Source organism: Drosophila ananassae, chromosome 2R, assembly GCF_017639315.1.
Source record: "Drosophila ananassae strain 14024-0371.13 chromosome 2R, ASM1763931v2, whole genome shotgun sequence".
Lineage (NCBI taxonomy): Eukaryota > Metazoa > Arthropoda > Insecta > Diptera > Drosophilidae > Drosophila > Drosophila ananassae.
This window is the reverse complement of record NC_057928.1, coordinates 9757618-9776748: the sequence shown is the minus strand read 5'-3', so window position 1 is coordinate 9776748 and position 19131 is coordinate 9757618. Positions and strand designations below refer to the sequence as shown.

The 19131-nt window shown below is 40.5% G+C and overlaps 2 protein-coding genes across 8 annotated transcripts in view; one reads left to right on the top strand and one right to left on the bottom strand.

Annotated features, from left to right (window-relative positions):
* The window catches only part of LOC6493580 (receptor-type guanylate cyclase Gyc76C), a 33780-nt gene that overhangs the window by 6214 nt on the left and 8435 nt on the right, over positions 1-19131 (top strand). For all 7 annotated transcript variants that reach the window (XM_044714904.1, XM_044714903.1, XM_044714902.1 and 4 more), the window contains one exon: positions 4237-4534. The gene's annotated coding sequence lies outside the window, so the exon portion shown is untranslated. The remainder of the gene's footprint in view (positions 1-4236; positions 4535-19131) is intronic.
* Positions 16758-17919, bottom strand: LOC6506356. Its single transcript, XM_001957999.4, has one exon. The coding sequence runs from the start codon at positions 17773-17775 to the stop codon at positions 16969-16971; it is 807 nt and encodes a 268-aa protein (XP_001958035.1). The 5' UTR covers positions 17776-17919; the 3' UTR covers positions 16758-16968.

Here is a 19131-nt window from a genome sequence, read left to right as displayed (position 1 = left end):
TCCCTTTCTTAAAGATTTTGATTTATTAAGTAAAAAAAAACATCAACTCCAGTTTAAGCCACAATTTCCTCTCATTTAGATTGTGGACCATAATTTCAAATAGCCCGGGGTAAACCAAAAATTGTTCACATGATGGAGTCCGGAGCAAATGTTGACAATTAGGGGGGGAATGCTTTAAAACTAACTTTCCGCCGCCACAATTCTGTGGGCTTTTAAAAGTTAACTTAATTTGGCCAATGCCAAAGCTCCACTCGGACTTTTGTTTTATTTCCTGACGCATACAGTTCTGAGGGACATGGCATGTGACAAGATGAACAAAACAATCAGAGGTCTTCAAGTGCCAATGTTTCCTGATGGAATTATGTCTAATTGTTCCTTTGTTTGCTTGTTTGTGGCATACTATGCGGGACAAACTCAGTCAGGCAAGATCTTTTGCTTCAATTGTCTTTGAAACTTGGTTTTAAAATTTACTGGCCTTTCTTGTAGGCCTCTAGGTTTATGGCCAAGTTTATTCAACTCTGGCACACTCAACAAGTTGCGCGAAAGCGCGAAAAATAACTAGAAAAAGGCCAAACAAAATCAAGGTCAGTGCAGTTCATTGCCTAAGTTTGTTTGGCTTGCAACTTTTTTCCTCAGCCAGGTTAACTTGTATCAGCTGATTTTGTATAAAATTGTTAAACAAATCACTAACGTAAACAGCTCAACACTTTTGTTGATGTTTTAGCCGCTTAGGAACTATTTATGCCACAAATTCCAAATCTTTAACGCCCAAGATTCTTGGAAATCCACAAATAATAAACACAATCTTGACTGGCATGAAACTTAATTTACATAATTGTAATCTACCCACAACAAGGTTGCTAATCTATTCGCCGATTTGGGCAACAATATTACCCACGCCCTCCTCTGACCCTCTGAAGTACCACCTCGGGCCACCTCCGAGGAGGAAACATTTTAGGGGACCTTTCAACGCCTTTGTTGTTCGAGGGAATTGTTTATGTTTGGGCCGAAAGACCCGGCACTAAATTATGTTGTTTTAACTTGGCATTAATGGCCCTTCCCGACTTGGAGGCAGCAAGACGGTGTCGATATGACCGGAAGCGAGTTTTCCTTCCCACCTCCTGGCCCATCTGCCTCTCGTCCTCGACAGGAAGTGTCGATTGTCGGTTCACGCCACTCTCAACTACTCTGAGTCCTCCCAGTCCTCTTGGCCTTTGCATAAATTAAGTTCCTCAATATGCCAAACGAGATAGAGAGAGAGTAGAGTATCTTTAGTTATAATCCCCAAGATTAGTGAGTAATTGAAGCTGCAGAAATCTGAATATATATAAGTACGTGGAGTGAGATCCTTTTAAAGACTATCCCATAATTTCTTGATGTTTAAGATGTTCGGCTATTGTTGGAGCCACCCTCGAGCTCTGCTCAGCGAAACAATTTGGCAAATATGTGGGCTTTTCCGCCCACCTGCCAATTTGGCTTTCGGCGACCGAGAAGCGAAACAATTTTCCATGCAAAATATGCGAGTGAACTCGCAGTCCTTATCACTCGACTGCCTACCTGAGGGGCAGTCCTGCCCCAGCTCCTCCAGCCAGCCAGCCAGCCTTTCTTCTTGGCCTCGGCAATATGTGGGCTTGCCTCTGGTCGCCAATTTGAGTGTTTTTGTTTAATAAACAAATAAGTAAGTAAAGTAGATTGGAGAAAACGACGCCAGCAAGTCGGTGAAAAGTCTACAAAGGGTTTTCTTTTCACCTGGCTTGTTTGCCTTAATTTTTCTTCATTTTTTTTTTTTGCGGGCGGGGCACCTTCTATTAGCATTAATCGCAATCGGGGGGACGAACTGCGACGTATGTATCGATATTCATACACTTCCCCTGTAATATAACCTTCTCCGCAGGTCCTAGAGTCCTTTGGTCTCTAGTCGCCGGCAACAGATCCCATAAATTTACGACTCTTGGAGCTTTTAACAACTGTTTGTCCTGCAATTTCGTCCTGCAAACGCGAGAGAGAAAGAAAATTTATTATTATTTTTATGAGCTCTGCGAATTCGCTTTCGCCACCAATTTAAGGAGTGCGGCTGGGAGAGCGAGAGCGAGGAGGCCGCAAAATATATTCCACAATAATACATACATATAATGCAAGAAAACAGGCGTAAAAGTTTTTCAATATCTTGGCTTGGTTCCCATTTCTTTTCCCATTTCTTGGCGCTACTTTTTAGAGAAAAACTAAAATAAAAAAACTGCCATAGCATACTTATCAGCGTAGGCGGCGTGGAAAGCAATTAGCTCGGCTCCTGTGCGCTCACCGACTCAATTTGCATTCATCTGCCTATGCACTGTGGCATGTAGGCGTGGTCGTGTGGCACCACCCTCCTCTCTGCACTAAACACGTTTCCCACGCAAAAAATACAAAAAAAAATGGAAGCTGAAAACTTTAACTCAATTTTCCCCACTGACCGATAGGAGGTTATTAGTTGCTGTGGACACCGTCGCTAAAATGTCAATATGCGTGGCAACTTTTTGCATTTTTCAGATGTGTTTCTGTTTTCTTTTTGTGGTTGTGCTTGGTCCTTTTTGTGGTTTTGGTCCTTCAAACAATGCTTTTATTTTCGGTTAAGCCCGAATATTAAAGATAAATTTCAAAATATTTCGTTTAATAATAGCATGGACAAGTGGTTGGATTTTTCTTTATGAATTTTTGGCATTCCCATGAGGATGGAATTTTATTAAATTATAATTCAGAAAATGTCCATAGCCATACAAGCACTCTGAGATGCAGATATCCTCACACTATACTGGGGATAAATAAACTTTTAACTACAAAGTATCTTTCAGATAAAATTCATAATTTTTTCTATGCTGATGAACTTTGGAATGTGGCTAGGAATGTGGAACTTTTAATTGCAGTTCTTTCTGGTTTTGAAAAAGTTAACACCAAGTCGAGCTATAGTTTGAAACACGTTCAGTGCATTTGAAATGCATTAATTTTAGACACATTTTTAATCATTTTATTTGTTTATTTTGCAAGCATTAAGGACAGCACTTTGTTCAAGTGTTTAAGCTTAATCCCCTGCCAGTGTTTTCCCTTTGCTCTTAACTGTTTTTCACTATTTCACGGATGATTCAATTTCGTTGCCAATTTACTTGGCCATTTGCGGAGTCTGTAATACAGTCGGTATTTTTTTTCCTCGAACTGCAATTTTACAACGAACTCGTTGCCCTTCTCGCCCACCCAATTTAAAGGATATATTTGTTGCCATTTATTTTACATTTGCAATTCAGCTTAAATGGCGGAATGAAGTCGCCTGGGTTCTTTTAAATTAGCCCCCTTACTGAGTGCATAATCCTTGAGGATATCTCAGCAACTGGCAAGGATGCTGTGCTGTGTCGGCTCTTTTGGCTCTTTAGACAGCTTGTGAATCATTTCCTTGGTCCTCGAATCCTTTTAATTTTCTCAGCTTTACGTTATGTTGATACGGGGTAATAATTGGATGTTTTCCTAATTGGCTTCATTAGGGGAAAATGCTCAACAGAGCGTACAATAGCTTATTAAAAGCTAGATTAAAAATAAATATTTACAACGCGGTTCTTGAATTTTAGTTACATTTTAATCTCACCTTAAATGCCAAGCTTATCCTTCGGTTTAATATTATTGCACTTCTCCGTGGCTTTCCCGGCGGCAGAATAGAAGCTGTTGTTGCAAAGGATATTAAAAATCTCAGCCACCTCGAACAACAGATTGCCCTGCGGAAGAACTGCAATCCTGCTGCTGACCGGAATATGAAAGGAAGAAGTCCGACAAAGGATTCAGCTCTTAAATAAATTTAATAGAGAATCAAATGATGCATTTCATGTTCAATTAATTGCATCTCTTAATCGACCGGATTTATAAATATATTCATTTAAATGCAAATCCGTTTTACACACAGAAATAAAACAAATAAATATTATGCATTCATTGAGTTTATCCAATTTTTTTTTTTTCAAAAGTAAAAATCAAAAGTGAAAAAGTCATCAGCTATGACAGCTTTAAGAATAACTTTTTTAAGCTATGTTTATGCAAAAAAAAAAATGCATATATTTATTACTTTTTATTTGCAATCTCGACAAAATTTTTTTTCCAGTCTCTTTAATAAAAATATGTACAGCCCTTTTTGACGTGTGTTTACCCAAAATTGTTCACCTTTCATTTTTAATTCATTAAAAAAATATTGAAATGTCGTTTCATTTTTTTTCGCAGCTCCCGTTCAATGTAAACACGAAAAACCAAGACCGAAAAAATCACTTTTGAAATCAGTTTAACCCAAGGACCTTTATGTTTGTGCCTGATTCGGATTCAGATTCTGAAAAACAACATCCTGATTGCCGGGATATCGAACCGCAACCCACACACTCTTCACCATCAGTTGGGGCAACAATTATTCGACTGAAACTAGCTTTAAATAAATCGGAAGCTATTGTTGTGGCCACACCTATATAATTGCAGCAGCACGCGCTAAAATCGCACAACATTAAAAATAATCCAACACAAAAATCGCGTGAGTACCTATCCAGGTGTATGTTTAATCTTGGAATTATGAGTTTTATTTGTCTACTGTCTGGATTTCGGATTTCGGATCTGGATCTGGATGGTGTGAATTTTTAATGCAAATTTTAATTATCAAAGGGGTAGGGATATCGAGCCATTCGGAAAAGGCTTTCATTTAATTAAAGTCCTACGATTAATGGAATAATTTACTGCCGTGCCGATTTACTTTCAAAACGATTTTCAAAACGATAATCAAATAAATATCTTACCTTCCCATCACATTCATCTTGAGGAATGCACAACATTTAACGTACTCGGGATCGGGACTTGCAATTTACTTAAAAAATGTGCTAATTGCTTATTTAATCAGAAATGAAAAATGAACGGCATGTGCAAAATTTGTGCAATGAACACAACTCGTTCGACTTTCTTATACAATAATTCACACACAAGTACATAGTACTTGTATATATATATGCTATATATTACATATATATATCGTCGATATGTAGGCATATATATTTCAACGTCAAAGTCTGATTCAGCGGCTCGCCAAACTCGATCGAATTTCAGCTGCTTTCCCCGCACAGCTTCGGCTTGGCGGCCCAAAAGCGTTTTGGCAATTTAGTTTAAAAACTTGGTTCAATATGCATACGAAACTATTGGCCATTGGTTACAAGGTTGTTTCTCTTTCTTCTCGTTTCTCGTTTTATTGTTCCCCGAAAAAGTTCCAGTGTAAAAGCCAACTTGTTGCCAAGTTGCCTAAAAGTTTAATGGATTGAATTGCTTCTGGCTATCAGATGCTATCATTGTCTATCAGCGATGGCTTAGTTTCGGTGACCTTTGGATCGAATGCGGAAATCTTGGCCCACTTGGATCCTCTAAGTTCATGATCTCGATCTCTAGAACCTTCAACTGTAAGCCGAATGTTTATTAGCAACTGTTACAGTAATTTACACATTTTTTCTTCCTTAGTTCTCGTTTTTCTTTATTTTCTCAGCGACATATACTACCCATGGCAGTCGCACCTCATATGATACCATATATTATTTATAAGCTCGCGCCATTTAGCGACACTCATACTAGAGACTCGGAGACAGAACCACACACAACAAATCCACATCCACATCCAAGCACATACCGAGTCCGAGTCCGAGTCCGAGTCAGAGTCAGAGCAATATGCTGACATGGAGAACCACACAGTTTATTATGCACGATAAATTAATGATAATTTAAAGATAGCTTTTATATAAACAATATATTTCGTTCTCTCTGCATTTGTACGGTCTAAAAATAGAATCCGAACAGTTACAAAGAACGGCGATTAGTAGTATAGTGTAGTGTAGTAGTATAGTATGTATGAAGCGGCGACTTGGGCGGCTTGGGTGCCTCTGTGCTCGGTGCTCCATTGATACTGTATTATACAGCTATGTGACTGCTATACGGCAATAGCATGCGCCCCGTATCCACATATTTATTCAAAATATATATCGGAACATTATGAAAACAGGAAAAAAATATAAGAATTCGTTGTTTATTCATGAGGCAGGGCAGCGTGTGTGGGGGATAAAGCTTAAAATACAAATTTGAGGTCTGATTAAGGCGAAGGTGTTATCGGGCCTCCAAGCCGGGGAGGATTCAGATTCAAAATTTTGGCCAGATGTACCATAAATAATGAAATATAATTTGTTTGAATTTTAAGCTAGATTTTGTGAGTCACTCTGAGTGTTCAAGCACTTCCTCATCATCATGTTTAAAATTCATTCTGAAATCTGTGAAGTTACTTTCCATTTTAAATCGGCAGTTTCAATCAAAAATCACAACAGTAGCAGAATAATGAATAGGAAGCTGAACCGAAGCCAATATCTTTTGTTCATTTTCTTCGGTTTATCTATTGACTTTCATCGTAATGCGGAAGTCAGCCAAGGGCGCCCAATTTCCATATACTGCCAGCCGGCAGCCGTTTGAAAAAAAAGCGAACAAAATAATAATATCAAAAAATCATTCACCATATTGTCTACCGATTTGATTCAGCTAATTCTCATTCTCTTTTCTATTCAATCAAAAATAAATAAAAAGCTCAAGAATATAGCCAAAATAATGGGAAAACAAAGGCGTCAGGAGAATAAACTTGTTAAGCAGCAATTAAACGTCAATGGAAACACTTGAAATGCGATCCAAAGACGATGGATCGGTTATTTCGGAATGAGTGAGTGGGTCTTGGGTCTTATAACTGGCATTTTCAAGTGATTGGGTTGGGTATTGTTCGTGTATTGTTCGACTCGCTCTGGCCATTAATTGTTGTTTTTTACTTGTCGACATGAAATCATTTGGTTATCTTGAGGTCTTATCAAGTGTTTCGCTCGTACTTATACGTGTGTGTACACAAATATAACAAGTAATTCTTTTTCGCCTTTCAATAATTAACGTGGGTCTGCTGGCTGATGAAATTTGATAGCGCCGTGCCGGTTCGTGTCGGAGGCGCCGGGTAATTAGCTTAAAAATATGTGTAACCCCACGCATTACGGCCCACAAGTATGAATGGAAGAGTGGCCGAGAACTTGGTGGCGCTACTGAATCACCCACCGAGTCCATCAATCAATGGAGCCAGCAGTGGTGAGGCGACGACTCGGCTGCTCCGCCAGAACGTGGAAGCCTTAACTCAACTGACTTTGATTGGCCAAGAGGCGGAGGGCCGGGCTCGGGAGGCTTACAAGTTCAATGAGGTCCTATCAATCAATGGGTTACTCGAGTCAGGCTAAAATTCAATTAGCCAAAGAAAAGCAATTGGAACTCAAATTTATGAGGCTTTAAATTGAAATTGTCTTGCATGTTTTCATATACTAGTACCGAAAATATAACCATATTAAGAGGAATTAGGGCGGTGTTTGAAGTGTTATTTTGATGGCCCATCATCATCGTATAATTTTTGTAAATGCCAATTAATTGAATCTGTGTGGTAAGAAACTTAAGCAAATTCAAAAACAGTCCAAACACTTCAACTGGACAGGTAGTCCAGCCAGAGGGCATCTCGAAAAACTAGCTGAGAAATCAGAAAACAAAAAAATCCATTTATCATGTTGTGTCAAATTTGAGGTTTTTTATTCAGTTTTTGTTTTTGAGGTTTCGTATTGTTATCTGGTGACCTGGAAGTCAATAGCTTTGGGTGGATGGCGATTTGAGTGATTTTGAAGACCTGAGGCCGCCACTTGGGCTAGGCACGTTTGCCAGTCTTCTGGCTTTTTTTTTTGTATCTTGGAAGATTGTATCTTGGAAGACCTCAACTGCTTAATTAATGCGTTTTCGCTTTCTACTTTTTCGGTTGTCGCATGGCCAGACAATGACTAATCAGAAAATGGGAATAGTTTTTTTGTCTCCAGTTCTTGGGGCTTCTCGAGCTTATAGTATTTATTTTTTTTTTCCCGGCGATTCTTCTTGGGGGGTTAATTGAGAGAGACCGCCTGGCATGAGTTCGGTTGAGTTAAGTTGAGTAAACAAATTGCATTAATTTGTGTCTTATTATTTAATAACAAAATAAATAGACAACGGCCGACAATGAATTGCCAGTGGCAGTAGCAGTGGAGGAGTAGTGGGTGGTGTGTGTGTGTTTAGCACTTTGCCACGGCGCCGGTTGCCGACCAATTATTTTAATCCCATTCAATTAGGAATCAAACGAATCGTACGGCGCCAGCCCGTGCCACGCCCTGACCTTTCCTTGGCTTCCCAAGACATCCTCATCCTCTGCAGTTTGTTTGTTTTCCGAAAACTATTTGGCATAAATCCATTTCCTCCACGAGTATCGGCTTTCGCTTCCTGAAGGATGCTGCTCCCCAAGGACTATGCTATGGCACCCATGCGAGACCATTTTAATGACGGGTTTCTCAAACTCAACTATCAAGTATCGATAATTATGTGGTTTTTTTTTTAGTTTTTGGCCTGGAAAAAAACCAAAGAATCAGTCACCCATAATTACCGATAAATGTCATACTGACTCTGCCTTTTTTTCAGCCTGCATTTCCCTCGCCTAACTTTTTATTTTTCGACTGGCATATACCATTTATCTATATATTCGATATACACATGTATCTGTATATATTTTTATTCAAGTTCGAATTCGATTCGTTGGCAACTCAACTGTTGCTCGATTATTATATTCATGGAAACCATAAAACCATAAATTTAATATTTATTATTTTGTGCACACGTGTGTACAGGGATGTACGGATAAAGGTGTTAGAACCGAATCGATTTCAGTGGCGCCCGAAGACATAATGATATGGAGAGTAATGGCCAGAACCATCGCCGGCCGGGCATTATACATAATGATTATGTATATTGGAAATTGAAGACGTTCGAGAGACGATTTTTATCGCTATAATGCCTGCTTGTTTTTGTTTCTGTTTTTGTTTTTTTCGTATGCTATTAATATAATTTCATGTGCAAAAATATTCCAACCGAGTGAAGGGAGTTGCAGGGTAATGGGACTGGGACAGGGACTGGGGCTGTGTGGCTGTGGCCTTATCAGCCAACACCCAAAAATAAAACCATATAGAACCTAAGCCAGCGAGATAATGCCAGTGAGTGCCCGGTATAGTCCATTGAATATGGGCTATGGATCTTTTTTTAGTTTTGCCCGGCAAGTCAGAAAGTCGCAAAGTCACAAGCTTTTGGCATGTGTAGACACTAAACTTATTAATAAAACATCGAGCCATATCAGCCCCAAATGGGTTCTCAGAGCTCTAACTTTCCAATCAGCTACTCGTTTGGGGATCTTCTGGGTATTATGCACAAATGCCGGGATGACTGCTTGGATATAAATCGTTTTTTTGGACTTGGAGGTTTGTCGGTTGGGTTGTCGGGTTTCGGTCTTCGAGAACAAGTCGGCGTTGCCATTTGGTGTTTGCATATCGTTTTGCCATTAATCGTCGCTGTTGTTGCTTTTTGCTTAAAAAAAACGCAACAAATAAAACCAAGACATCCAACAACAAATGTTATTTTTAGCTTGAAGTATTTATAAATGGCCTTGGCGCTGAGCTCGGGGCCCCAAAGGAGGGAGAGGCATACATCCATACATATATAGTCTGAGATCGTCCAACTTTTATTTCGTTTTTTTGTTTTGTTTTTTGTGGCTCGTGCCGTTTTGTTGTTTTTTTTTTTGGAAGTTCTTGATCACCAAGGGGCCTTATTATAATAGCTAATCAAATTTAAGAGATTACTGCCGAGTACTTCTATTAATAAGCACATTTTTTACTAGCTTTGATATGCGAGACGCCATAAATAATGATAAATGGTTGGTTTGAAAAAATCTATAGCATACTTTTGGCAACTGTCTAGGAAGGACATTTTTTTAGGCTTAGTAGTACTACTTTTTAATGGATTACTGGTAGTACTACTGAGTTTATTTGCATTTCAATTTGAAATACTCTAATCTGAAATAGAAGTTCGATTTCCAATTTCCCGGCTGTCAAGTTAATTTCAAACCAATACCTTAACCGCCAGTTGCCTTCGCAAATCGCGCACAAGTTTTTCCCTCAGCTGGGCTTAAAATCCATTAAACTATCTTGACAGCAGCCAGCTCAAGAATTCAATACTCGATTTCCGCTTACCCTTGACTCTTATCGGTCTGGCTTCGACTCTTTCCCTGAACTACATATAAGTACATATGCAAGTGCACATATATATCGGGTGATATATATTTCCATAAAGAACTATCGCTTTACATAATGAATTAATGACTGCAATGGAATCATAATCGCATTAAACGACTGTTTCCTCAATAGAAACCAAACGATTATTACGTATACGCCGCGTTGGCTTTTTCGGATTGTTGGGTTCAGGAATGTGGTGTCTTGGCCAGAGAGCTGAGAATAAACTGGGCTGAAATCAGCAATATAACTGGGCAGGCACTCTAGTTGGTGTTACTAATAATAAAAATAATAATAATAATAATACCAGTTAAACCACTTTGCGTGCAGTGGCAGACACAGAGGCAGCAGCAGAAACAGCAGCAGCAGCAGCTTCAGCGACGGCATCAACTTGCATGGAACTTGTTAAATTGTTAAACCCATCAAGACAACCCAGCCTCAAGTAGTCGGAGCCAGTCCAGCTAGCCAACTAGCCACCCTGTCACCGAAACAAACGCAAAACTGGCCAAGGCGGCAAGGACAGTTGAGGAGCAAGTGGTGGCCGCACTTAGAAAAATGTTTGTCTTTAACTTTTGTGACAACAAGAACAATTTATTATACTATTAGGAAAAGTTTTACTTTTAATTTGTTTGAGATTTAAAGTTGTAAAGAAACCTTTCTTTCTAGGAATTTATAGCTTTAGCTGTTAAAAATATTATATATTATTCGTTTTGTATTTTTTTCAAGTGTACTAAGCCATAGCCCGAGGCCATGGCGCGACGCACTGGCTGCCAAACACTCTCGAGAGCCTTCGAAGGCTCTACATCGATGAAATAGAAAACATTTCTAATGACGGGGATGAGGGGATCTAAAACTGGATAATCTTGATACTCGAAGTTCCTGTTGGAATTGATTAGCTTTGGAGAAGATCAAATTGCGGCAGAATATTGGTTGGGGACTGTGGCCAGCTGGAGGCCCAAAAGGTTCCTCTACACTTGAGTTGGGAACTTTAGTTTCTTTGAAAAATGTGTAAATTGTTGCTGGATGCTGAAGGATCTGTTCGTTGTGTGCTGTATTTTGATTTTCCGCAGTTTTTTTTTCTTCATGGAAGTTTGAAATTCTTGGTTGCCGAATTCGGCTTCATCGGCGTATCCTTTTTGGGGCATCCTTTACTCAAGCAATTTGAATTTCAACCCTTTGTGATGCGTTCGAGAATTTGAAAAATTCAATGCCAAACTGCATTCTGGTATTCTATTTGCCGAACGAATGGCTTCTGCTCGCCCTGTCACTATTTCTGGGCGCAACGGAAATTGTGTTTCCTGTTCCTGTTTGCCATTCTATCTCGTCCTTTTCCTCTTTTTTTTTTTTTTATTTTTTGGCAGAAAAGAGCTGATGGATGTAGATGAGTTAGTGCTAACGAGAGATGAGCTGAGCTTTGCGATGCTGCCGTTGACTTTAGCATCTTGTTGATGTAGTTCGGCTTGATTTGAGCCGTTGTATCTTTATGTTTTCTGAGTTTTTTGTCTTTTTTTTTTTTAGCTTTTTTGTTTGTGTTTTGTTGTTGGAGGTGCTGTTGTTGTTGCTTTTAGTGTAATTTTTGCCTTTTGGCGGCCGTTGCACATGTGGCGCGTATTCAAGTATTTCCCCACGGTCTATTTTTAGAAAATCCAGTTTTTTGGCAGCACTAACACTGCCGCATAACCACACACAAGTCTGCTTTGCATGACAACCCGAGTGGAAAAGAGATGGAGGAGCAACCGAGCCGGGCCGGGACGGGACGGGCCAGACCTGGCCAGATCCAACTGCAACAGAGATTGCAGGCACTTCTCCACTTCTCATAACTTCAGCGCTCATAAATGCTTCGGTACGCCTTAGTCTGTTTGTCAGCAAAGTTCAGCAACTCAACTCAATTTTTGGCAAACGACCTCAAAAGTCACTCCGAGCCCTTCACTTTCACACGACCCGGGGAGCTGTATAGCCTGGACCTGGCGAGGTACCGTCGGGTTCAGCCGGCTCCCGCTCCAAAATTGGTCAGGCCCAGTTGTCATGCCCCCTTGTGGTATCTCTCTCTCGGTACACTGGTCAATATTTTAATTAAATACTAATAATAATAATAATAAAATACTATCTTCAATGATTAAGTGTAAGGATTAATTATTATCTTTTTTTTTTGTAGAGCAGTACCAGGTATTAGATAGTTGGGAAGCTCATAAGACTTATCCCACTTATCCTCATAAGACTTATCCCAATTATAGGTGATAATTTAAAAAACCTTCGTTAATAATTCTTTTAAATCCCAAGTCCTTAAATTATTTTTCAAAGTATATCACTTTCTAGTGTTTTGTGCTGTGTTTTGGGCCGTGCCTTGTGCCGTGGCTTGTTAAATGCCAAAGCTGCCGTCATGCGTTGCCTCCTTTTACGGCCAGAAAAACGGCGCCTCGTAATGCAACAAAGGGTGGTGAGAAAGGGGGCGGAAAGTGGGGAGTGGTATGATAGCTGAAGTGGAAGTGCAAGTGGAAGTTGCAGTTAAGGCCAAGGCATCCAGTGATCCATCCAGCAGCTCCCCCTTTACATAACTCTCTGCCAACCAGCCGCCTCATCATCATCATCATCAGCAACGCTTTTGGCTTCTTTGAAAGTGAAATTTCAGTTTGCAACACATGTGATGACAATGTTGCAACCCCGAATCCCCCCCTCCTTGGTGGCAAGTCGCCGTCAAATGTATCCACATTTCTGATTATGTGTGGCATGAAACGAGAACGATCTTAAATGGAACCATTGTCCCATTGAGGAAATTGCTTGTGGCCTGCAATTCTCAGGTAACTTGATTAACAGGCGGCCATGAATATTATAAACGACATTGTTAGCTTCAAGGACATCTCAGCTGAAAACAATTAAAATGGCAAGAAAAGATGTCCTTAAGATTACTTGATTGTGAGCTCTACTTTGTCTCCAATTTGGACACAATCTTGTTGTTTTTTTAAAAGCTTTTGTTGGGAGTTCATTTTCACTGAAAATAAAAGAACTTTTTAATCTTTTCACAAAAAACAAGGTCATCAAATGATTTCTCTTTAATAAAAGGCCAACAGAGGAATCCAATTTAAGCAAATTCTAATTCAAATGCAAAAAAAAGGAAAACCAATCCACATCTGAATAGATGTTGATGCAAATATGTTATTTTTCTGCATTTTTATTGTTTATCCTTACAACTCTGAAATGATTTTTTTAAAGGCTTAAAGGTAAAAAATCTCCTTGATATTTTCATAATTAATTCGCAAACATCATTAATTGTAATGTAGACTTTGTAGTTTTTATTTGTAGGTTTTCATTTCAATTTCAGAGCATAAATTAAATTTCAGGTAAATAAATAAAAGTTCGAACCGTCCTTTGTACCTTCCATTACCAGTGAATGAAAAGAAGGATTTTTTTGTGGATTTTTCCCCCGTTTTTCTTCATCAGCAAGTTAAAGTTTTTGCTTCATTTGGTTATTTGTTATTTGGTTTCCATGAAGTTGTTATTGTTCGCGAGCTCCTGATTCACTTTCATATAGAAAATAGAGCATCCATTTTAAGAATAATATAAGAAAATATGCATTGATTTAGTTTAGTGCCTTGGTAGAACCTTTAACTATATGATACCCGATACTTTTGATGTTTGATTACAAATTACTACTAACTATTTTGATCATGAAAATCTAAAAATTTCTCTCACTGTCGATTTCCCCATCATTTCGCTTTTTTTTGCGGATCCATAGGCAATGCAATCAACTCGCCCGTCATGAGCTGTCCGCTTTGCCGCTCCTCCGGTCAGGCTCCATGAAGTGTCCTTGCGGCTATGAGACACCTTTGACCAGGACAAGACTGGCATTCATTTGTCATAGCCGTTTGACAGGCTGGCAGAGTCGTAGTCCTCGTTCCACATCGGCTATTCAGTCGAGTGTAAACTTTAAAGGCTCTACTGCCGTTTCTCATTACGAAGAAGAATCCATTTTGCCCCATTTCTAATTACACGCGCGGCGTCTCAAAGGACGATGGAATCAAATTGCACATTTGGGCCCAATAATCTAACTAATGGCGGGCTAGTTAGGGCCCACTACCCATCCGGGTCCGTTTGTTGAGGCCTTTGAACCCTTTGTCGCCAGCGTACGTGTGGGCGTTGTGTGTGTTCTGAGATAATGTTTCATTGTGTGACAGTTTTTGTAAGCAGGGACTCGGATGGTTTGCCCTTTTGTGGGGTTAACTTGTTGATGATTGATAGCACCGAAAGGATTTAAAAGGGCTTAAAATGGGGGAGGGGCTGTGTGTCCTGGGAGTGTGTGATAAAATGTCCTTGAATCGATTCTCAGCGGGGCAAATAACAAATACTCGTAAATCGAAAATAAATAGAATCACGTCAAGGAATTGGAAATTGTTGAAAGGCTTTTGGTTTAAGAATTAAGCAGATGCTGTTGGAAGAATTTTCTATTAATTATTTAGGGATTTTGTGTGAGAATAGTATCTCTATTTCTCAGTTTGAAGTATCTTTAAGCTGTACTATTCTCCACTATGTTTATATCCGGAAGGCGAGGTATAAAGTAAGCACTTTAACCTATCCCAATGTGCTGAGCATCTCCGGGCCATATAAATCGCATTTTAATCATGTAATAAAATCAAAAGCCAAACACGCGCTTGGAAATGAAAATTGCAACAGAGTCGGACGAGAAGACTGGGTAGCTGGTGAGGGGGTGGGGGCTGACATGGCGCGAGCGAGTATCAGTCTGAGTTATATAGTAGTAGTAAGTAAACCCGGCAGTGAGTCAATGATGTGGATGTCGATGACAATTGTCGACGTCTGACGACTGTGGCACGCACATTTCGTGTAGCAGTGTGTCTGTGTGTTTACGTCTGTATTATTTGTTTTGTTTCCATACGAGCTCGCACTGCTCGCCCCACCATCCCATCCCATTCCCTCCCCCCGTCAGACATTGCAGGTTTCTGAAAAAAATCTGTACTCCCCCCGGCCCCAGGGGGAAGCCCCCCCTTGGTGATGTTTGTTTGTTAAAATACGTAATGTCGTGGGGTTTATCCACACTGGCCAATGGATTGTCGTGTTTGCGTCTGGTTTCTATTTTTAGTGCGCCAGTTGTATTTTTAGACAACCAGACGTTGAACACACACACTGCCACACACTCACTACCACACACAAACACACACACTTGACAAACAGAAACAACTTCAGAAGAAACGGTTCGAAAAGTGCAATATAGGCGGTTCCCCGCCCCATAAAATGCAACTGCAACTTGTTGCGCTAAAAAGAGGAGAAGAAAAACAGAGAGACCGAGAGACCGAGAGCCACCCAGAGCGGGAGAGAAAAAGAGATGATGGAGAGAGAGGAGAATGGCCGCTCATTGAGAGTGCTAAGGCGTCCCACGTTGCGGCTACGCGATATTTTTTTGTTACACAACTGAAGCTGTTTGTCGATTTGTTTGTTTGTTGATTACAAATGAACTGCACTGCTCTCCCACTCTCTAGTAATTCCTCTCAGCTGCTCCTCATTCTCCATTTTGGTCTTCTATGGCTGTCCGTTAAATGTTTTATCACGTATCCGTCTAGTGTTGTTCTTTTTTCTTACTTGCGCCTCAGTTTTCGATTTGTTTTTCTCATATTTTCTTCGATATGTGATTCTATTTTTAGACTTCGGTCTCTCTCTCCCGCTCTTCCGTGCTCTTTGGCTCTCTGTTTACTTTATAAATATTTAAATTGTTGTCACGTACTAAGTTCTTAATAGGTTACGTTATGTGTTTATTTAACTCATTTTGATTAGAAGCCGAGAAAAAATATACGCCAAGCCACACGCGCTATATATTATACTTATGTACCCATACGGCCATGCGTTCCTTGCCTCAGTACTCCCGTTACAAAGTTCAACTTTTACTCTTCCGTTAGTGAAAACCCATTTCCCGTTCAACCCCTCCCCCCATTCCAACAAATTCCCATTCCCAGTTAGTCCCACTACAACTAAGTCAAAAAATCCCCCACGCAGATGTTCGAGTCTTTAAATCAATTGTTTACTCAAGTGTAATTAGGCAACAGAAATAATAAACACTGAAAGAGACACACACGTTTGTTGGTGCATAAATTCATAATTAAATAGTTTCCAGTTCCCTCGACAGCTGTGCCAAAAGTGCCAGATAACCGCTTGGAGGCTTTTAGGAATTTCAGAAACTTGATTCAGAATGAAATATTTTGATCTCAAGTCTAAGATAAGTCTAAATAGCGGGAAAAACATGTATTTCCTGGTTGAGGTTTGTGGGTCTGTGGTTATTTCTTAATACATAAAAGCTTTAGAAGAAAAAGGAACCTTTTTTAATATCCCTCCAATATCAATAATATCCTCGCCAATATAATGCCCACCAATATAATATCCCCCAATACAAAATCCTCCCCAATATAATATCCCCCAATATAATATCCCTCCTCAAAGAATTAAACTCCCCTTTAGGAAAACTTTTTTTAATATCCCTCCAATAAAATATCCTCCAATATAATATCCACCAATATCCCACAATATAATATCCCCCAATATAATATCCCTTCTCAAATATTCCTCTAAAAAATAAACTCCCCTAAATTATGTTCATTATTTATTGGTTGATGGTCTATTTTGAATTTGGAATTTGGTGGATATCGACGGCCGAATGACATGCATTTTGGCTATAAATTTGTAAAGTTTTTTGATCCTGATAGGTCCACTGAATTTAGTTTCACATGACCAAGAAGCTTTAACCCGAGCTTAGACAGTGTATTGGATGGGATGAACGGAGATCGATGGAGGCGATGAATTAGTTCATTGGCTTGGGAATGTTCATTTTGGCCGGCTTCTTTAACTCCCCTGCGATCTTCTTGATGGCCGGCGGTATCCTCTTGGCCACACCGGGCTGGGAGCTGAGGAACGAGATCTCGAAGAGGGAGGGCCGGCTGGAGTAGACGTTGTGCAGCATGCTAATGAACCAGAATAGCAAGTCGTCCATGTTCTGGAGCGTGCACTGGGCGAACACAGCCCCCGCATCCCGCCCGTGTTGATGGGAGTCGAAGAGGGCAACGATGGAGGCCCGGAAATCGAAGGTGACCATTACAGTTCGACTGTCAGCGATGATGGCGGCAAACAGGTGCGATGGCATGTCCCGACCGCCCGCCTGCTGAAACACCTGCAATGTGATCTGGAAGATCCTCGACAGCTGCACGGCCACATTCCTGTTGTACATCGGATTGGTGGGATCGGCTTCCATGTGCGTGTAGAACCACTCCTCCAGCCGGAAGTTCATCTTGTGCTGCGACCGTATAGCCGCAATAGCATCCGGTATATTGAGGTTGAGGTTGCGCGCTTGCGGGGTATTCGCTGTGATCACATTGTGGTAGACGTTGTTACCATCGTTCATGGCATTGCCGAAGAGCTCCCATCCGCGCATCGGCAGATCGGAGACCCGGTGGTAGAACCTTTCCGCCTTGGCCACCTTGTCGGCCAGTATCAGGGAGATGAGGGTGCACGAGTTGGTGCCGCTCTGCTGGAACTCACCGAACCGGGACTGGCAAAAGTCACGCGGAAACCACCAGATGTTCAGGTTGTCGATCTGCTCGTGAATGGCCATGGTGCTGGTGCCGGGGTGGTTGATCCGTTCGCCTGCGCCTGTGGATCGGCTGCTGCTCCTCGGACTCCTCAGGACGTACGTTGTCCTGCGTCGCTGCAATCTCCGGCTGATCCTGCTGCTCCTGCGGCCCAGTGGTAAACCCGGCCCTGGCGCTGTCCCCAAAATGCAGCTGTCACATAATTTCCGTGTACTCGGCTGGGTCCTCGTCTTCAAGGCGAACGTAGATTTGGAATCCCCACGGGATTCCAAAGAGCGTCGGGTCAGCAACGGGAACTGGGAATCGGATTCAGGTCGAGAAACAGAATCGGACGCGGATGCGGTCGGACTTGCGGCAGCAGCGACTCCTGTACACCAGTACACTCTAAGAACGGGTAATCGATTTCAAGCAAACATTGAATTTTGAGTGTCTTTTGCCGGAGGAATGTTCAACGGGTTAAAGGTGAAAACTTTCGAATCGGTAAAACAAAAAATTTCTAGACCAACAACTGACAAATAACGAACATGATGTGAGATTTGAGACCGACAGGAGTCTATCTGAGCACGGCACACACTAACACCCACCACCCTGACATATTTCGAAAAGGGCGAGTGGTCGATTCGAATTCACTTCAAATCAGTTTAACTTGTATATTTTGATTTATTATTAAGTCATGCATCTTTAAGATACATGTATTTATGCAATCTATTACCCATTTGCATTCAATCTTAAAAGCCACTTGGCAACAGCTTTACAATTAATCACTTTTAAGCGCTACCTCCCACATAGTTCTTCTTACATAAGCCCAATAAAGTAAATGGAAATTCCATGTCTAAATCACAAAATTTATTCATGGATGAGTAACTTGATAGAGTAATGGAGCTAAGCTTTTAGCTTGTTTTTTTGCCACATTTTTTAAATTCACACTCTGGTTCTGGACTAAGCCGATAATCTGAATTCTTGGAAAATGAAATTTTCATCAAAACGGGTGAATCTCTTACTAAATTTAAATGCCATTAGTTTCGGTGAATTCGTGGAAGCGCGTTTCACAATTGTATCTAAATGCTGCGCAAATATTTAACAGTGGCGCCCAAAATTAGCCAGCCCGGCCAAGTAGTTCTAATTTTAAATTGCAACATTGGCGAAAATAAAACGGAAAAAAATAGAAAACACAGAAAATAAACAACTGGCGAAAAGAAACAAAAATAAATTCAAGAAACAAATATGTGAAGTGTGTCGGAAATGCTAATTTATGGTGGCGTGAGTAGAGCATTTTGTCGATTTGTTGTTGATTGAGATTGGGGTTCTCGAAAGATTGCCGGTTCTTGGGGCCACATTAAATGGCAACAAAAAGAGTGGAGTCTCTTCAGATATCTTCT